The 18095-nt window shown below is 45.5% G+C and overlaps 2 protein-coding genes and 1 pseudogene across 5 annotated transcripts in view; 2 read left to right on the plus strand and 1 right to left on the minus strand.

The window, feature by feature from the left end:
* ENTPD5 (ectonucleoside triphosphate diphosphohydrolase 5 (inactive)) overlaps positions 1-10219 on the minus strand; it is a 60162-nt gene extending 49943 nt beyond the window's left edge. For 2 of the 3 annotated variants that reach the window (XM_017880464.1, XM_017880463.1), the window contains exons 1-3: positions 10084-10219; positions 6724-6806; positions 1666-1728 (exon numbers count right to left, since the gene is read on the minus strand). In XM_017880464.1, the coding sequence (XP_017735953.1) occupies positions 1666-1728; positions 6724-6779 (119 nt within the window). In that variant the 5' untranslated portion in view covers positions 6780-6806; positions 10084-10219. Of the gene's footprint in view, positions 1-1665; positions 1729-6699; positions 6807-10083 lie in introns of all 3 variants that reach the window. The other variant, XM_017880465.1, reaches the window with a different exon arrangement.
* A 3412-nt stretch (positions 10220-13631) lies between these two features.
* Positions 13632-18095, plus strand: part of BBOF1 (basal body orientation factor 1) — a 45133-nt gene continuing 40669 nt past the window's right edge. The window contains 1 exon segment of the mRNA XM_017880483.1: positions 13632-13854. Coding sequence (XP_017735972.1) covers positions 13789-13854 — 66 coding nt within the window. The 5' untranslated portion in view covers positions 13632-13788.
* On the plus strand, positions 17213-18039 carry LOC108534905 (glutathione S-transferase P pseudogene; annotated as a pseudogene). The gene has a single exon (XR_001887061.1). The product of XR_001887061.1 is annotated as a glutathione S-transferase P pseudogene (transcript).

Below are 18095 nucleotides of genomic sequence, written 5' to 3' on the forward strand. Positions count from 1 at the left end.
GCACTCCAGCCTGGGCGACAGAGTGAGACTCTGTCTCAAAAATAAATAAATAAATAAATAAATAAATAAAGGAAGGAAGGAATAGCGGTTCCCCATAATTACATTTTCCCATATTTGTCTTTCCCCCACCAAATGTGCCTTCAGGATGCTTTCCTTCTAAATACCAAAGAAACTTCAGGTTTTAAAAAAAAAACATTTTTATTGACAAGGTCTTGCTCTGTCACCCAGGCTGGAGTGCAGTGGAACAATCACAGCTCACTGTAGCCTTGAACTCCTGCAATCCTCCTGCTTCAACCTCCCAGAGGGCTGGGACTTCAGGCATGAACCACTGTGCCCAGATAATTTTTATGTGTTTTCAATTTTTGTTGTTGTTGTTTTTTGAGATGCAGTCTCGCTGAGTTGCCCAGGCTGGATGGCGTGCAGAGGCAAGATCTCGGCTCACTGCAAGCTCTGCCTCCTGGGTTCACGCCATTCTCCTGCCTCAGCCTCCCGAGTAGCTGGCACTACAGGCGTTTGCCACCATACCCGGCTAATTTTTTGTATTTTTAGTGGAGACGGGGTTTCACCATGTTAGCCAGGATGGTCTCGATCTTCTGATCTTGTGATCTGCCCGCCTCAGCCTCCCAAAGTGCTGGCATTACAGGCGTGAGCCACTGTACCTGGCCGTGTTTTCAATTTTTTTATAGAGAAAGGAGTCTCGCTATGTTGCCCAGGCTGGTCTCAAACTCCTGGACTCAAGTGATCCTCCAGCTTCAGCCTCCCATGTCCCAAACCTCTCAAGGGATTACAAGTGTGAGCCACTACACCTGGTTCCACTATAACACTTTAACAGTGTTTGGTAAATGTGTTTTCGGCCAGGTGTGGCAGCTCACACCTGTAATCCTAGCACTTTGGGAGGCCGAGGCGGGTGGATCACCTGAGGTCGGGAGTTTGAGACCAGCCTGACCAACGTGGAGAAACTCCGACTCTACTAAAAATATAAAACTAACTGGGTATGGTGGCCCATGCCTGTAATCTCAACTACTCGGGAAGCTGAGGCAGGAGAATCGCTTGAACCCGGGAGGCGGAGGTTGCAGTGAGCTGTGATCGAGCCATTGCACTCCAGCCTGGGCAATAAGAGCAAAACTCCATCTCAAAAAAAAAAAAAAAAGCGTTTCCATTGTGAATTATATAATTTCCCACAGGGAATACCACCTTTTATTTATAGTTCAGAGTCATGATTATGATTATCAGTTATGTTTTCCTGTAAAACTGAGATGCTTCTAAGGTCTACAGTAGGTCTATAGGACTGTTTGCCCTTCTGTCACCAAATGGTCCCAGCTTGCTATCCTTTCTGAGCTAGTTTTTTCTGACATCATGCTATCTATTATCACTGATCAGTATTGTCATGTGCCCAACTCCTTCAATAAACCACCATTACCTCCTAATTTTCTTTTTAAATCTGTTGTAGGATGTAAATCAGGAAGCCATAATTATTAGAATTTCAAGTCAACATAAGCAAATGAGGGCCTCTCCAACAGAATAAGGCTACTGGACTTTGTGACAGCTCTTTCAGTGCCTTATAGACCCTTTTCCATCTACTGTGATCTCTCAGCTAGGAACAACAAAGCAGAAATTGCAGAAATCTGACCTATGAAAAAGTGAGGTATTATATATGTTACTTACCAATTTTTTCCTTCCTTCTGAATTTTCTCCTTTGTTCCTTTAACTATTATATCACTTTTCAACCTGTGTAAGATGGAAATGAATAATTATGAGAACAGTTTCCTTTTTTCCTCTGCTGTCAGTATGCCTATTTTTGACTCAGTTATCTCTTCTACATTTTCATTTCTAATCTCTCCAGGCTTTGGAATCCAGATCATCAAGCTCATCTCCTGACTTGTAATCTAATGCCCTCCAGCTCTTTCTCCTCCCCTACACTTTCTCCTCACTCAAATTACAACCTCAGCCACTTTACCACATATCCAGCTCATTTAAAAAGTCACCAACAGCAAGAGACGCAAGTCACACTCCCTCTAGAAGCTGGTGTATATGTGTGTGTAAAGGTGGAGAAGGAAATGACTAAGGAACTAATTTGTAAGTAAAGTACACAGACTGGACGTGGTAACTCATGCCTATAATCCTGGCACTTTGGGAAGTCAAGGCAGGCAGTTAGCTTGAGCTCAGGAGTTTGAGACCAACCTGGGCAACATGGCAAAACCACAACTCTACAAAATACACAAAAAATTAGCCAGGTGTGGTGGCATGTGCCTATAGTCCCAGCTACTTGGGAGGCTGAGACAGGAGGATTGCTTGAATGTGGGAGGTCGAGGCTGCAGTGAGCCGAGATGTGAGGTCTTTTTTTGCTGCTAAAATGCCAGCCATATGTTCCACAATATAATCAATGAGTGGCTACTATTACATGCACGAGTATGTGGTTAAAAGAGACCAAGCAGATGGGGGCTTGGTGGCTCACACCTATACTCCCAGCACTTTGGGAGACTAAGGTGAAAGAATCACTTGAAGAATTTGAGTTTATATATTATTTTCTATTCCCTCAGGAACAAAAAAGTTAAACTTACCTACACAACATAAATCTGAAGATGACACACTGAAGACAGGATTTGAATTATGGATATGACTCATGCAACCAATGTTATAAATTCTAACTATAGGGTCTCCAAAGTAAATATTTTTTTTTTCTTTGAGATGGTGTCTTGCTCTGTTGTCCAGGCTGGAGTGCAATGGCATGATCTTGGCTCACTGCAACCTCCGCCACCTGGGTTCAAGCAATTCTCCCGCCTCAGCCTCCCGAGTAGCTGGGATTACAGATGCCCACCACCATCCCCGGCTAATTTTTTATTTTTAGTAGAGAGGGGATTTCATTATGTTGGCCAGGCTGGTCTTGAACTCCTGACCTCAAGTGATCCACCAGCCTTGGCCTCCCAAAGTGCTGCAATTATAGGCATGAGCCACTGGTGCTAGCTGGGACTCATTCATCTTTGAACACTGATTATGTAACAGAGTACAATCTGGCATATATGTTTGTTTAATGTTTGTTAAATAAATTAACAAATACATAAATCTCGTCATTCTGCTTCTCAAAATTTTCATTAATGTCCCACTGTCCACAACAGAAGTTACAAACTCAAATACCTACAGGCACCAGGCAGGAAATGTAAATAAGTAAAGGTGTGTGTAAGACAAAAGGAACTGGTAGGGATTGTGGCAAACTGGAGAGCATGTGTCCCATCTGAAGGGGTAGCTTCTTGCTATTCCCACCAATTGCTACCATAATGGAATGTAGGCCCCATACTGCCAGGTCTTCTGATTTTTCAAGGTAAGCTGAAAGCACAGATTTCTTTGTAAAATCTGCTGATTTTTAAATGATGACAACTAATTCCACTTAAAATCCTCCAAAAACACACCTTTCAGGCCAAAGAAAACACATTCTATGAGCCAAATCCAGCCAAGTCACAAGCTGGTGGCTCTAGTCTGCAGGATAAAAGACAAACTCCCTGCCTGACATTCTAAGTCGTTCACAACGAGTTCCCAGCCTATCTTTTTAGAGTTTTTGGCCTACTCATTCCATACAACAACCCTCTGCTCTAGTCTAGTGGTTCTGAAACTTTAGCATGCATCAGAACCACCTGGAGGGCATAGATTGCTGGACCTCATTGCCAGTATTTCTGATTCAGTAGGTCTCAGGTGGGGAATGTGAAACTGCAGTTCTAATAAGTTACCAGGTGATGCTGATGCTACCGGTCTGTGGACCACACTTTAGGAAACAATGTTCGAGTTTAAGCATACTCTGAATTGTGCTCACATTGTTCTAACTTCACAGATGAACTTCCCTCTGCTTTCAGTCCATCTCCTTCTGTAAACTTTCCCTGACTACGACAGTCTTAAATGCCTCCAAATTCAATAGCACCTAGGGTTTGGGCCAAGCTTAGTCAACCCACAGCCCATGGGCCACATGCAACCCAGGAAGGCTTTGAATGCAGCCCAACACAAATTCGTAAACTTTCTTAAAATATTATGAGATCATTTTTGTGATTTTTTTTTAACTTCATCAGCTATCATTAGTGTTAGTATATTTTACTTGTGACTCAAGAGAATTTTTCTTCTTCCAATGTAGCCCAAGGAAGCCAAAAGATTGGACACCCCTGGTCTATACCGTCTCTCCTTTATCAATCCCTGCTTGGTACTGTTTACTGTTAAGTGTTTGTGGATGGGTGACAATGAGGTTGTATATTCTCAGAGATCAACATTCAGGTCAGAGCTTTACACATCTGACTGTAAACAACTTGAGGGAAAGGGCCTTCTCTCGTTCCTTACTGTACCCATCAAGTTATCAGACAGGTTGTTACACAGTTGGTATTCACTAAATGTTTCTTTTCTTTTTTTTGAGACGGAGTCTCGCTCTGTCGCCCAGGCTGGAGTGCAGTGGCATGATCTCGGCTCACTGCAAGCTCCACCCCCGGGGTTCACGCCATTCTCCTGCCTCAGTCCCCTGAGGAGCTGGGACTACAGGTGCTTGCCACCACGCCCGGCTAATTTTAGTAGAGACGGGGTTTCACCATGTTGGCCAGGATGGTCTCGATCTCCTGACCTCATGATCCGTCCGCCTCGGCCTCCCAAAGTGCTGGGATTACAGGCGTGAGCCACCGCGCCCGGCCTCATTAAATGTTTCTTAAATGAATGAACATTTGACAGATCCATGACATGAAAATGCAGACAAGTGGGCCTAAAATTTGGGTAATTTTTCTTTGCTTTTTTAAAAAATTAGAGACAGGATCTTGTTATGTTGTTCAGGCCAGTCTCAAAATCCTGGGCTCTAGCAATCCTCCTACCTCGGCCTCCCAAAGTGCTAGGATTACAGATGTGAGTCACTGTGCCCAGTCCAGGTAAGTTTTCTTAGAGAACTTTTAGTCTGTGGCTCTGTTGGGATGGACAACTAATAAAAATGGGATATTTTGCAAATAAAGTAACAGTAATTAATAATTATTTGTAGGCATCGTGGTGCACGCCTGTAGTCCCAGCTACTTGGGAAGCCGAGGTAGGAGGATCTCTTGAGCTCAGGAGCTTAAGTTCAGCCTGGGCAACATAACAAAACCCCATCTCAAAAATATATGGCCAAGCATGGTGGCCCACAACTATAATCCCAGCACTTTCAGAGGCTGAGGTAGGAGAACCATTTGAGCCCAGGAGCAACACAGTGAGACCCAGTCTCAACCAAAAAAAAAAAAAAAAAAAAGAAACAGTTAGCTGGGCATGGTGGCACAAACCTGTGGTCCCAGCTACTCAGGAGACTGATGTGGGAGAACTGCTTGAGCCCAGAAGATTGAGGCTGCAGTGAGTCATGACTGCACCACTGCACTCCAGCCTGGGTGACATAGTGAGACCCTGTCATTCATTCATAAACAAATAAATAAAATAAATAAATAAATATCTGTGGTAATGTATCTTGTATATAAGTAAAACAGTGAATGCTTTAAATTTTAAAAATTTATCTAAAAGTGATAAGATGAAACCCTTGACCACCAGGATTTCTTAAAATGCCCCTGGAGAGATGTGAACTAGTCTTAGTATCACAAGAAAATGTCAATTTAGTAGAATTCTATATTTGCAGCACATGCAATAAAAAAGCAGGATGAAAGTAACTCCTGGCCAGGTGTGGGTGGCTCAAGCCTGTAATCCCAGCACTTTGGGAAGCCAAGGCAGGCAGATCACCTGAGGTGAGGAGTTCAAGACCAGCCTGGCCAACATGGTGAAACCCCATCTCTACTAAAATACAAAATTAGCCAGGCATGGTGGTAGGCGCCTGTAATCCCAGCTACTCTGGAGGCCGAGGCAGGAGAATCACTTGAACCTACGAGGTGGAAGTTGAAGTGAGACACGATCGTGCCACTGCACTCCAGCCTGGGCGAAAGAGCAAGACTACCTCTCAAAAAAAAAAAAGTAACTCCCAAGAGAAACACTGATTATTCCCTTCAAATACGGTTTGGATAATAATATATTTATTTAGGATTCTAAAGGCTATGTAAAAACAAAATCTAAAGCTGTTCACTTAGTCTGTTCTACCTATAAAGTACCATCTGCTATACGGTGATTTCAAGAATGATTTATGAACAGAAACATGGCTTCTAAGGTAAACCCAAATAAAGTTACAGATGAGTTTATAAAGTAAACCCAGTTCTGGAGCTACTAGAAGAAACAAGCAGAAGTACTACCCCTGTCTCCCCGCACCCCTGCCCTTTTTTTTTTTGAGAAAGAGTCACACTATTGCTCAGGCTGGAATACAGTGGCACAATCATGGCTCACTGAAGCCTTGACCTCCCTGGGCTCAGGTGGTCCTCTGAACTCAGACTCCTGAGTAAGCTGGAACTACAGGTACATGTCACCACACCTGGTTAATTTTTGTACTTTGTGTAAAGACAGGGTTTTACCATGTTGTTCAGACTGGTCTTGAATTGGGCTTAAGCAATCCACCTGACTTGGTCTCCCAAAAGTGTTAGGATTACAGGCATGAACCACCATGCCCTGCCAGAAGTTCTATCTATTTTGATACATAATAGTTCTAAATTTTATATATGGTTTATTGAACAAAATTAACATCACCTGGCAAAATAATAGAGAATTAAATTCAGGAAAAAAAGAAAACCACCATTCAGGAGCATTTGAAATACATTTACAACTTTAAGCTGGTGGAGATATTACCTTACATCTGGATACAAGTCCTACCTAACAGCACCATAATGATCTTGTCTGTATGAGGATTCAGCCAAGACACTCCACATTTCTTTGTTGACCAGGAACAAGGAAAACTGGACAGAAAAAGAATTACAAAACCAAGTCAACAAAACAAGAAGTGGTTTATTCCAAGTTTAAAAGCATTAGTGTTCTAAACAATGAAACAAAGCAAATTTATTTAGTAATAATTCCTGAAACTTCACAGTAAAGGCACCTACCAGTAACTGTGGAAGGAAATGCTACCACATGAACTACTAAAGAGCAACTTCCTACTCTACTATCCACACTATCAGTTGTTGCTCACCAGCAGATGACAGTAACAACATTCAGTTCTTTGGTAGAAAATGAGGGGATTCAGAAGACTGTAGACTCTAGACCCACCTCTACTGAAGTATGAAATCTTGGCATTTCTCTGAGTCATATTCATGTCACAACAGCTTTATCTACAAAATCAAACTTAGTCAATAAAAAATATATACAATAAAATAAACTAGGTCAGGTGTGGCTGCTCATGCCTGTAATCCCGGCACTTTGGGAGGCAAAGGCAGGAGGATCACTTGAGCTCAGGAGTTCAAGACCTGCCTGAGCAACATGGCAAAACCCTGTCTCTACAAAAAATACAAAATTAGCCAGGCGTGGTGGTGCATGCCAGAGACTTGAGTCCAGGAGGTCGAAGCTGTAAGGAGCCATGACCCTGCCACTGTACTCCAGCATGGGCAAGAATAAGACCCTATCTCAAGAAAACCACCAAAAAACCCAAAAACCAATAAAAGAAACTATAAAGTACTATAACTAAGGTACTATGCATATATTAATAATCTTGTTATAGTCAAATTTTTGTTTATAAATTAATTTATAAGCCTATGTTCAAATAAGGAGTCTTGAACTGACTTTCATATTATAAAGTTACCAATTTCTGGCCGGGCTAGGTGGCTCACACCTTTAATCTCAGCACTTTGGGAGGCCGAGGTGGGAGGATCACAAGGTCAGGAGATCGAGACCATCCTGGTTAATATGGTGAAACCTGGTCTCTACTAAAAATACAAAAAATTAGCCCGGCGTGGCGGCGAGCGCCTGTAGTCCCAGCTGCTGGGGAGGCTAAGGCAGAAGAATGGCATGAACCCAGGAGGCAGAGCTTGCAGTGAGCCAAGATAGCGCCACTGCACTCCAACCTAGGTGACAGAGCAAGACTCTGTCTCAAAAAAATTAAATAAAGTTACCAATTTCTAGAATAAATTCCGAATATACAGCCTGTGACAGAAGATGCCTTACTCTCTTTTCTGCAGCTTATCAACAGTGTGCTTTTTCAGAACCTTACACATACAAAATTAATAGTAACTTTATAGATTTTATATCAGAGATAACCCCTTCAATATATGGCGATTCCACCTATGGATTCACGGGAGTGTGAAAATGTACCAGAAATACAGTCAGAAAAAGCCATGATCAGCCAAGTGCGGTGGCTCACGCCTGTAATTCCAGCATTTTGGGAGGCCGAGGCGGGTGGATCACCTGTGGTCAGAAGTTCGAGACCGGCCTGACCAACATGGAGAAACCCCATCTCAACTAAAAATATAAAAGTAGCCGGGCGTGGTGGCACATGCTGTAATCCCAGCTACTCGGGAGGCTGAGGCAGGAGAATTGCTTGAATCCGGGAGGTGGAGGTGGTGGTGAGCCGAGATCATGCTATTGCACTCCAGCCTGGGCGGGCAACAAGAGAGAAACTCCCTCTCAACAAAAAAAAAAAAAGAAAAAAGAAAAGCCATGATCATGCTGACAGATGGTATGTATAAAAAGGTTTACGCCAGCCTGACCAACATGGTGAAACCCCGTCTCTACTAAAAATACAAAATTAGCCAGGGATGGTGGTGTGCGCCTGTAATCCCAGCTACTAGAGAGGCTGAGGCAGGAAAATCGCCTGAACCCGGGAGACGGAGGTTGCGGTGGGCCGAGATCGCGCCACTGCACTCTAGCCTGGGCAACAAGAGCGAGACTCCGTCTCAGGAAAAAAAAAAAAAAAAAAAAAAAAAGGTTTACAGCCGGGGGCGGTGGCTCACGCCTGTAATTTCAACACTTTGGGAGGCCGAGGTGGGTGGATCACCAGAGGCCAGGAGTTCGAGACCAGCCTGGCCAGTATGGTGAAACTCCATCTCTACCAAAAATACAAAAATTAGCTGGGTGTGATGGCACGCACCTGTAGTCCTAGTTACTGGGGAGGCTGAGGCAGGAGAATTCTTGAACCCAGGAGGTGGAGGTCGCAGGGAGCTGAGATGCCCCACTGCACTCCAGCCTGGGCGACAGGAGACTCTGTCTCAGAAAAAAAAAAAGTTTACATGGCTTATCATTACCAAATCGGCATGTTCCCTCAGTGCAGAAACAGAAATTCAGAAACAGAAATCATGCAAGTGGCAAATAAGGTGGGGGGGAGTAATTAGAGGTCAAAGACCTCAGGAAGGGGTGTATGAATTAAGTCCTCCATAGAGAAATAGTGAGGAAGGATCTACAACGACATTTAAAATAAACTTTTTAAATTGAAATGGAGTATAACACAGAGCAGAGCTTCAACCACAAGTCTCCTACTGGCTTGACACTCAGAATACCGTATCTTCCTTAATGACTGAGTCTCATTGAAAAATGAGAATATTTGTGAGTACACTCCTTTTCAGAGGTGTATTCGGGATTTCAGGAGTCGGGGAAGCAAGTTGAAGAGCTTTCAACTTTATATTAACTTTCAGGAAAGAAGGCTGCGGACGGGTGAGGTATTAGCAAATCGAAATCCGGGGGCCGGTCGTGGGCGGGAAGTATCGGCCACACAGGACCCAATGAGGCCCAGGACCCTGCTCCCGACCTCGGTGGCAGCACTCCCCTCCCTGCCGGCTCTCTGGCGTGCTGCTGCTCTTGGGAGGCAGGCAGCCTCGCCCCCAACCACCGCCCTCGGGAAAGTCCTCAACAGCCTATCAAAAAACGTTTGGCCTGGGACGTCCGCTGGCTGCGCTATCCCTTACAGAATCAGCAAGGATGAAAAGCCAGGAAAGGGATGGAACTCAAAGAAGTCGGGCAGTGCCGGGAGCGGCGGAGATGGAGCGGGGGCTAGGGCTAGACAGCCGCAGCCACGTTGGCTGCGGCGTGGAGGCACGGAAAAGCGCTGCGGCTCAGACCACCGCGGCGGGGCGGGCGGACCAGCGGGGATCTAAGCCTCCTGAAGCAAGGGTGCCCCGACCGCAGCGACTTCTGACACACCCGGGCCGCAGGACGGAGCGCTACCGCCCGGGGCTGCCAGCTCGCGCCTCCCGCCCGCGGAGCCCGAGCCCCACATAGAAGATCAGGAGCTGCCAACTCTCGCACACTCACCGCGCGCGCGCCACCCTGGCGCGGCAGCCCGCCACCCTCGGCGCGACCTCCGCCCCGCCCCCGCGCGCGGCGGCGTTCGGACGTCACGGGCGGCTTGCCGCTGTCGCCGCGGCGGCGTTCAGCGGCGGGGGCGGGCGTTGCCGTTCGGCGTCCAGGGTTCCTGGGGACGGAGCCGGCCGCGTGCGGCGGCTGGGCAACGGCGGACGCGGGGGCCGCTTGGGGAGCCAGATGCCGTCGAAGGAAGGCAAAAAGAAGGCAAGAGCAAAGGCAAGACACAGTAAAAAGGAGAAGCCACGCGGGTCCCCTTTCCTGGGCTGCCTGAGTTTCGGGTCTGGGGGCTGGTTACTGGCGCCCCCGCGCCGGCCCTCGGCCTCTTGGGCTCTCCCTTGCTTGAGAGTTACCAGTTCCCATGTGGGCTCTTGTGGTTCAGATGCTCTTACGTGTAGGGATGTCTAAGCATTTCCTTTGGGCTCTTTCAGAGATCTCTTTTGGTTCAAGGGGGCCCTGAAGTATTTTCGCACGTTGGGTATTGTGGAGGTTTTCCCAACTGATCGGCCACTGCGGGTGGGTACTGTTCTTTGCCACCCTTCAGGCTGGGTTGCTGCTAGATGCCATGCCCTGCTTGGGGGACCCCGGTGGTTTCATTCCTCTATGGGACACAGGTTGGCACCAACTTGAGATGTTGTGTCAGCTAACTTAGGAGAGTATTCATTGTGATACAGGAAGTTGGGAACATGGCGAGCTCCAAAAGGAAAAACAAATACCCTGCTAGTGTCATTTTTTTCATAGTCGTCATTATCCAAATACACTTACTGATCTTTTGGAGTATTTTCTTTTTTACTTAAATGATGGCCCAATGTCATACTTACTGTGACTTTTTTCTTCCCGTGTATTAATGTAGTTTTATCTTATGGGTTTTTTGTTGTTGTTGGTTTTATACATGCTGCACCGTGGTCTAGACTTAAAGTGCCAACAGGGCTTATCCATTCCTAGAACTCCTCACATATGTTTTCAGGTTTTGACTGTTCTACAGTACACTTTGAACAATGAGGAACACTGGGGTAGGACCTTTTCCTTGGATTTTCATGACCCATGTTTGAGAACCTGGCTTCAATGTTTCTACAGTGAGTTGTGGTCCTATTTTTAGGAGTGTCTTAATTTCTTGCTCAAGTCTTTTTTTTTTTCCTTGGACAGTTTTGCCTCTTGTTGCCCAGGCTGGGGGAGGTGCAAATGGGCATGTCTTGGCTTCACTGCAACCCTCTGGCCTCCCTTGGGTAGTAACCATTATTCTGGCCTCAGCCTGGCCTGAGTGCTGGGTTACAGGCACCCGTCCCATGCCCAGCTATTTTATTTTTTCGTGGAGGCGGGGGTTTCACCATGGGTTGGCCGCTGTCTTGAATTCCTGCCTTCAGGTGATCCCCCCTGGCCTTCTTCAAAGTGCTGGGATTGACAGCCATATACCATGCCCTGTCTCATCAAAAGTGCTTTGATGCCACTTGAGACTGTACCTGGATGGTGTGTGAGCCTGTGTATCACCAGTGCCTACCAATGCCAAGAAGGGACACGGGGCGCATCAAGAGTTTACAGGACTGAGGGGTTCGGGAATAGAGCTGGCCTTAATTTGACGAGAACAAAAAGGTGAAAGTGCCGGACTTTTGAGTTCTCTCTACTGCAACCCATTACTCTGGTGGAAGAGGACTGGAACCAGAGGCTAGGGAGTGGATGTGGGAGGGGTGGCCAGCATAGAAAGGTCCATATCCCATATATTGTGGTGAAATTTTTAGATTCAAATACAAGGTGAATATTTCTTTTTTTTTTTTTTTTTTTTTTTTTTTTTAGTAGGCAGGGTTTCACCTGTTAGCCACGGCATGGTCTCGATCTCCTGCCTCGTGATCCCCGTCTCGGGGGCACTTCCAAAGTGCCCGGCATTACAGGCTTGAGCCGCCGCGCCCGGGCCGAATATCTTAATATTTGTCTTATTTGTATATCATGGTTACCTACTATTATAAGGAGTAGGGTGTTATTTGTTAATGCTCTCGATAAATATTTAGAAAAACCTCTTCCTTTATCACTTTAATCTTCGAATCCTCCTTTTTCTCTCCACCTCTTATACATGTTATGGTTTCTCGGCATCCTTAAACGGGTTGGGCGGGGCATGCATGGCTCATGCCCAGCCTTTTTGGAGGTGAGTAGGGGAGATCCTTGAGCCCAGGCAGCTTTCAAGCCAGCCTGAAACATGGAGACCTTGTCTCTCAAAAAGTTTTTGTTAAATTAGTGGGGCATGCTCACTCATGCCTGTAGTACCCGTTACTCAGGAGGTTGAAGTGGGGCTTGGTCTGCCGGGGCCTGGGCAGGTCGCGGCGCCAGTGAGCTGTGTGTGATTGCCTCTCACTATCCTGCGATGACAGGCAAGAGCTTGGTCCTTCAAAAAAGAAAAAAAAAAAAAGGTGCCCGGTGAACGTGGCACAGATGGATAGTATTTAACCATATTTTCCTTAGTGACTTGACTTTTTTGTCCAAGACCTGCAAAAACAAAACAAAAAACAAACAAAAAAACTCAAAAGTGGGAGGGCGGAAGGTGGGGGTGCGCGAGTTATAGTTCACACTCAATGGGTATACTCATGCAGAAACCGAACGGGTAATGGGGGTTGCAGTGACGAGGAACCAACAGGTCCGCCAACTGAGTGAGTTAGGATGAAAGATGTTTAAACTACAGCGGAATCAGGCCAGGCACTGGTTCCCACTGTGAATTCTCGCCAATTAGAGGGCTGAGGTGGGAGGATCTTGGGGCCCAGCGAGTTGGGACCGCCTAGGCAACATGTGAGACCACCCATCTTTTTTAAAAAAAAAAAAAAAATGGGGTCAAATAAGTAATGAAACGATATAAAAACTGTCCGGCCCACGTGGCTCCCCTGCTTCTCAGCCTTATTGGGAGGCTGGGTAGGAGGATCACTTGAGTCCAGGCGTTCAAGACCAGCGCTGGGGCCACATGGGCGAAACCTATTTCTATGAGGGGTAAACATCAAAATTAGCTGGCGCATGTTGCGTAGCCTGGGGTTCCAGCACTGGAGGCCTGAGGTGGGTGGGATGGGCTTGAGCCAGAGGCAGGGGTTGGTGGGGAGCCCGGATCCGTGCTTCTGCCTTCCAGGCATTCGGTGGATGGGCCAGGGCCCTGTCTCAAAAAAAAAAAAAAAAAGTATGAAAGCTTTATGAAATGAGTTTGGTTTATCCTGTTCTTTTCCCTTGTTTTTCCACTCTTTTTGCGTTATGCTCCGGGGGCTCGCCTCTTCCAGGAAGAGGCTTACTTAATTCTCTTACGTGAATACGATGTGAATATGTATTTTTTTTCGTTTTCAAATGTGAATATGTATTTCTTGTTAACTTATTCATCCAACAATGTTTTCTCATGTGTTCCAGGCAATGCCAAGCAAAACAAATTTAAAAAGAGAAAAATTTAATAGTAATATAGTAGAGTTATATACTGTCTGCATATTAGAGTTGTATAAATAGTCATATACTGTCAATGTCCTCTTCCCATGCAGGAAGTTAATAAAAACAGATGAATCTGTGGTGGACAGAGCCAAGGCCAATGCCTCCCTTTGGGAGGCCAGGTTGGAAGTCACAGAACTCTCTAGGATTGAGTATCGTGATACTTCACGGACACTGGCAAAAAGTAATGAGGACTTAAAGAAAAAGCAATGTAAAATGGAGAAAGACATAATGTCAGTATTAAGTTACCTAAAGAAGCAGGATCAGGAGAAAGATAATATGGTAGGTAGGTAGAAAACCTCCTCGGCCTCATTAACTACCTCTGTGGTGATACTGATGTGGTTATATATTTCAAAGATTTTTAATTCCTTGAAATCTTAACATATAGTTAAGACATTTCAATTGACCTTTACCCTCCTTGAAGCAAGACACTTTTTCAGAATGGTTTTACTGTTATTGGCTCTCTTATTTTCAATCCTTGTTCCATGTTTTCTTCTCTGAAGCAAACAGAGATGGATGATCGTAAGGGAACATTATGATCCACTTTATTTTAAGGACAAGAGCATGGTATGTGATCTATATATTTTTTGATGCTAATTTTTAGTTTTAAAAATTTGTAAAGCCGTTCACTGGTAATCTGTGATAATGTTCTGAACCCAGCAAGTTGAATCTTGTATCTTATTGTACCTTATTAAAGTGTTGAGAGTAAAGCTATCATTTTATATTTGGAAGAAAAAGGGAGGCCGGGCGCAGTGGCTCACGCCTATAATCCCAGCACTTTGGGAGGCTGAGGTGGGCAAATTGCCTGAGCCCAGGAGTTCGCAACCAGCCTGGGCAGCACGGTGAAACCCCGTCCCTACTAAAATACAAAAATTAACCGGGCATGGCTGCATGTGCCTGTAGTCCCAGCCACTCGGGAGGCTGAGGCAGGAGAATTGCTTGAACCCACGAGGCAGAGATTGCAGTGAGCTGAGATCATACCACTGTACTCCAGCCTGGGCGACACAGTGAGACTCCATCTCAAAAAAAAAAAAAGAAAAGAAAAGAAAAAAGAAAAAGAAAAAAGGAAGGGAACTAACATTTTGGAGCCACTACAATGTACTATACTGGGTGCTTTACCTCTCTGATTCTTTTACTAACCTCCTATTATTTTAATAACCCCATGTAGCTATAATATTGTTATTTCCATGTTACAGATGAAGAAATTGACTCTCAGAAAGGACAGGTAACTTGCCCAAAGTCACACCCCTAGTGGATGTTAAAAGTAGAAATTCAGGCTGGGTGTGGTAGTTCGTGCCTATAATGCCAACACTTTGGGAGGCCGAACTGGAGGATAACTTAGCCTAGGAGTTCAGGACCAGCCTGGGGAACAACGCAAGACCCAGTCTCTACACAAAATAAAAAAATAGCCAGGCATGGCAGTGTGCATCTGTAGTCCCAGCTACTCAGGAGGCTAAGGTGGGAGCATCACTTAAGCCCAGGAGGTTGAAGCTGCAGTGAGCCATGGTCATGTCACAGCAGTCCAGCCTGGGCAACAGAGCAAAACTCTGTCTCATATTATTATTATTTTATTATTATTTTTGAGACAGGGGCTCACTCTATTGCCTGGTCTGGAGTGCAGTGGTGTGATCATGGCTCACCACAGGATCGACCTCTGGGCTCAGATGATCCTCCTGCCTCCATCTCCCAAGCAGCTGAGACTGCAGGCACGCACCTCCATGCCTGGCTAATTTTTTGTATTTTTGGTAGAGACAGGGTTTTGCCATGTTGCCCAGGCTGGTCTTGAACTCCGGAGCTCAAGTGATCCACCCACATTGGCCTCCCAAAGTGCTGGGATTGCAAGCATGAGCCACGATGCCTGGCTGATTTTTTGTAGTTTTTACAGAGACAGGATTTCGCCATGTCACTCAGGCTAGCCTCGAACTCCTGGGCTTAAGCAATCCTCCCAACTCAGCCTCCCAAAGTGCTGAGATTACAGGTGTGAGCAATAGCACCTGGTCCAGCAATTTCTATCTTTATTTTATTTATTTTTTGTATTTTTAGTAAGGACGGGGTTTTGGCATGTTGTGGGCCAGGCTGATCTGTAACTCCTGGCCTCGAGTGATCCGCGCCCCTCACCCTCCCAAAGTGTTGGGATTACACGTATGAGCCACAAAACCTGGCCAATTTTTATTTTTAAAATTACTCTTTTAATAGTAGGTATTATTAAATTGCCCTCTATAAAGTATTATTCTAAAGTAAGTTGTTTAGTCAGCCATAGAAATAATTTCCAAATGCATTACTTAGATACTTTGTTTTGTGGCTTGTAATAGCTCATTTGTATTGGTCTATATCAGTATCACTTGCATTTTCTGATTCTCATCTGCCTCATTATATCAAAGGGCAGCATCTGGCAGTAACAAATGGGTAATTTTTGTAATCATGGATTGCCATTAAACCAAAAGAAACAACCTTGGGAGAAAGAAACAAAGTAGACTAAATATATCCTCATTAACTAGCTTTCCCATAGTTTTGATACTCATTTTGCTATATACTAGAAAGATGTTATTATGTTAAACTTTGTTTAAACTGTTTATAGTCTTATGTTAATTATAGAACTATTAGAAATGAGATGTGTTTTGAAAACTATTTTACTGTGAACAAAATTAGGAGATTCCCCTTAAGAGAATTTAATGCTGTACTGAATTAATCACAAAATAATCTCATTAAGTGTCACACCTGTTTTATGTGATTTAGGATTGTCCCAGTTTGTTTTTTAGAATATCTAGATTTTTTCTTAAGGTGGTCTAAAACATTGTACACAGTATCTCACTTGTGTCAACAACCATGTCAACAAGTCTTTAGTTTAAAAAGCTACTCATATTCCCTTCTAAAACCAGCATTCCTTGGAGAAATGGTTGATTTCAGGACTGGAGCAGGGAATATAAAAGATGAGGCTGGGCTGTTCATGGTGGCCCATGCCTGTAATCCCAGCACTTTGGGAGGCTGACCGGGGTGCATCACATGAGGCCAGGAGGTCGATACCAGCCTGGCCAACATGGTGAAACTCCATCTCTACTAGAAAATTAGCTCTCTCTACAAAAAATTAGCTAGGCATGGTGGCGCGTGCCTGTAGTCCCAGCTGCTTGGGAGGTTGAGGCACAAGAATCGCTTGAACCCAGGAGGCAGAGGTTGCAGTGAGCCAAGACTGTGCCACTGCAGTCAAGCCTGGGTAACAGAGTGAGATTCTGTCTCAAAAAAAAAAAAAAAAGAGGCTGGCCCGTAATCCCAGCACTTTGGGAGGCCAAGGCGGGTGGATTACTGAGGTCAGCAGTTTGAGACCAGCCTGGCCAACATGATGAAACCCCATCTCTACTAAAAATATAAAAGTTAGCCAGGTGTGGTGGCAGGCACCTGTAACTCCAGCTATTCAGGAGGCTGAGGCAGGAGAATCATTTGAACACGGGAGGCAGAGGTTGCAGTGAGCCAAGATCACACCATTGCACTCCAGCCTGAGCAACAAGAGTGAAACTCCATCTAAAAAAAAAAAAAAAAAAAGTGTGGAATATGTAATTGTGCCAGAAAATAAAATAAAACATTTTAAAGGACATGGCCTTGTTTGAAGGGGCTGCCATTGGCCAAATCTGGGACAATCAAAATATTAGGTTGGTGCATTAAAAGAATTAAAAGAATGGTCAAAAACCACAATTACTTTTGCACCAACCTGATAAAGAATAGCAAAAATGGCTGGAGTTTCGTCGCCGCCGCCGCGTGTGCCACCATGCCGCCCTACACCGTGGTCTACTTCCCAGTTCGAGGCCGCTGCGCGGCCCTGCGCATGCTGCTGGCAGACTAGGGCCAGAGCTGGAAGGAGGAGGTGGTAACAATGGAGACCTGGCAAGAGGGCTCTCTCAAAGCCTCCTGCCTGTATGGGCAGCTCCCCAAGTTCCAGGACGGAGACCTCACCCTGTACCAATCCAATACCTTCCTGCGTCACCTGGGCCGCACTCTTGGGCTCTATGGGAAGGACCAGCGGGAGGCAGCCCTGGTGGACATGGTGAATGATGGCGTGGAGGACCTCCGCTGCAAATACCTCTCCCTCATCTACACCAACTACGAGGTGGGCAAGGATGACTATGTGAAGGCATTGCCCGGGCAACTGAAGCCTTTTGAGACCCTGCTGTCCCAGAACCAGGGAGGCAAGACCTTCATTGTGGGAGACCAGATCTCCTTCGCTGACTACAACCTGCTGGACTTGCTGCTGATCCATGAGGTCCTGGCCCCCGACTGCCTGGATGCGTTCCCCTTGCTCTCGGCCTATGTGGCGCGCCTCAGTGCCCGGCCCAAGCTCAAGGCTTTCCTGGCCTCCCCTGAGCACGTGAACCTCCCCATCAATGGCAACGGGAAACAGTGAGGGCTGGGGGCACTCTGAGCGGGAGGCAGGGGCTGCTTGCCTCCCTTTCTCCAGGACCAATACAATTTCTAAGAAAAAAAAAAAAAATACCAGTGATATTCTTCACAGGAATAGAAGAAACAATCCTAAA

Source organism: Rhinopithecus bieti, unplaced genomic scaffold (genome assembly GCF_001698545.2).
Source record: "Rhinopithecus bieti isolate Rb0 unplaced genomic scaffold, ASM169854v2 scaffold_11380, whole genome shotgun sequence".
Taxonomy (NCBI): Eukaryota; Metazoa; Chordata; class Mammalia; order Primates; family Cercopithecidae; genus Rhinopithecus; species Rhinopithecus bieti.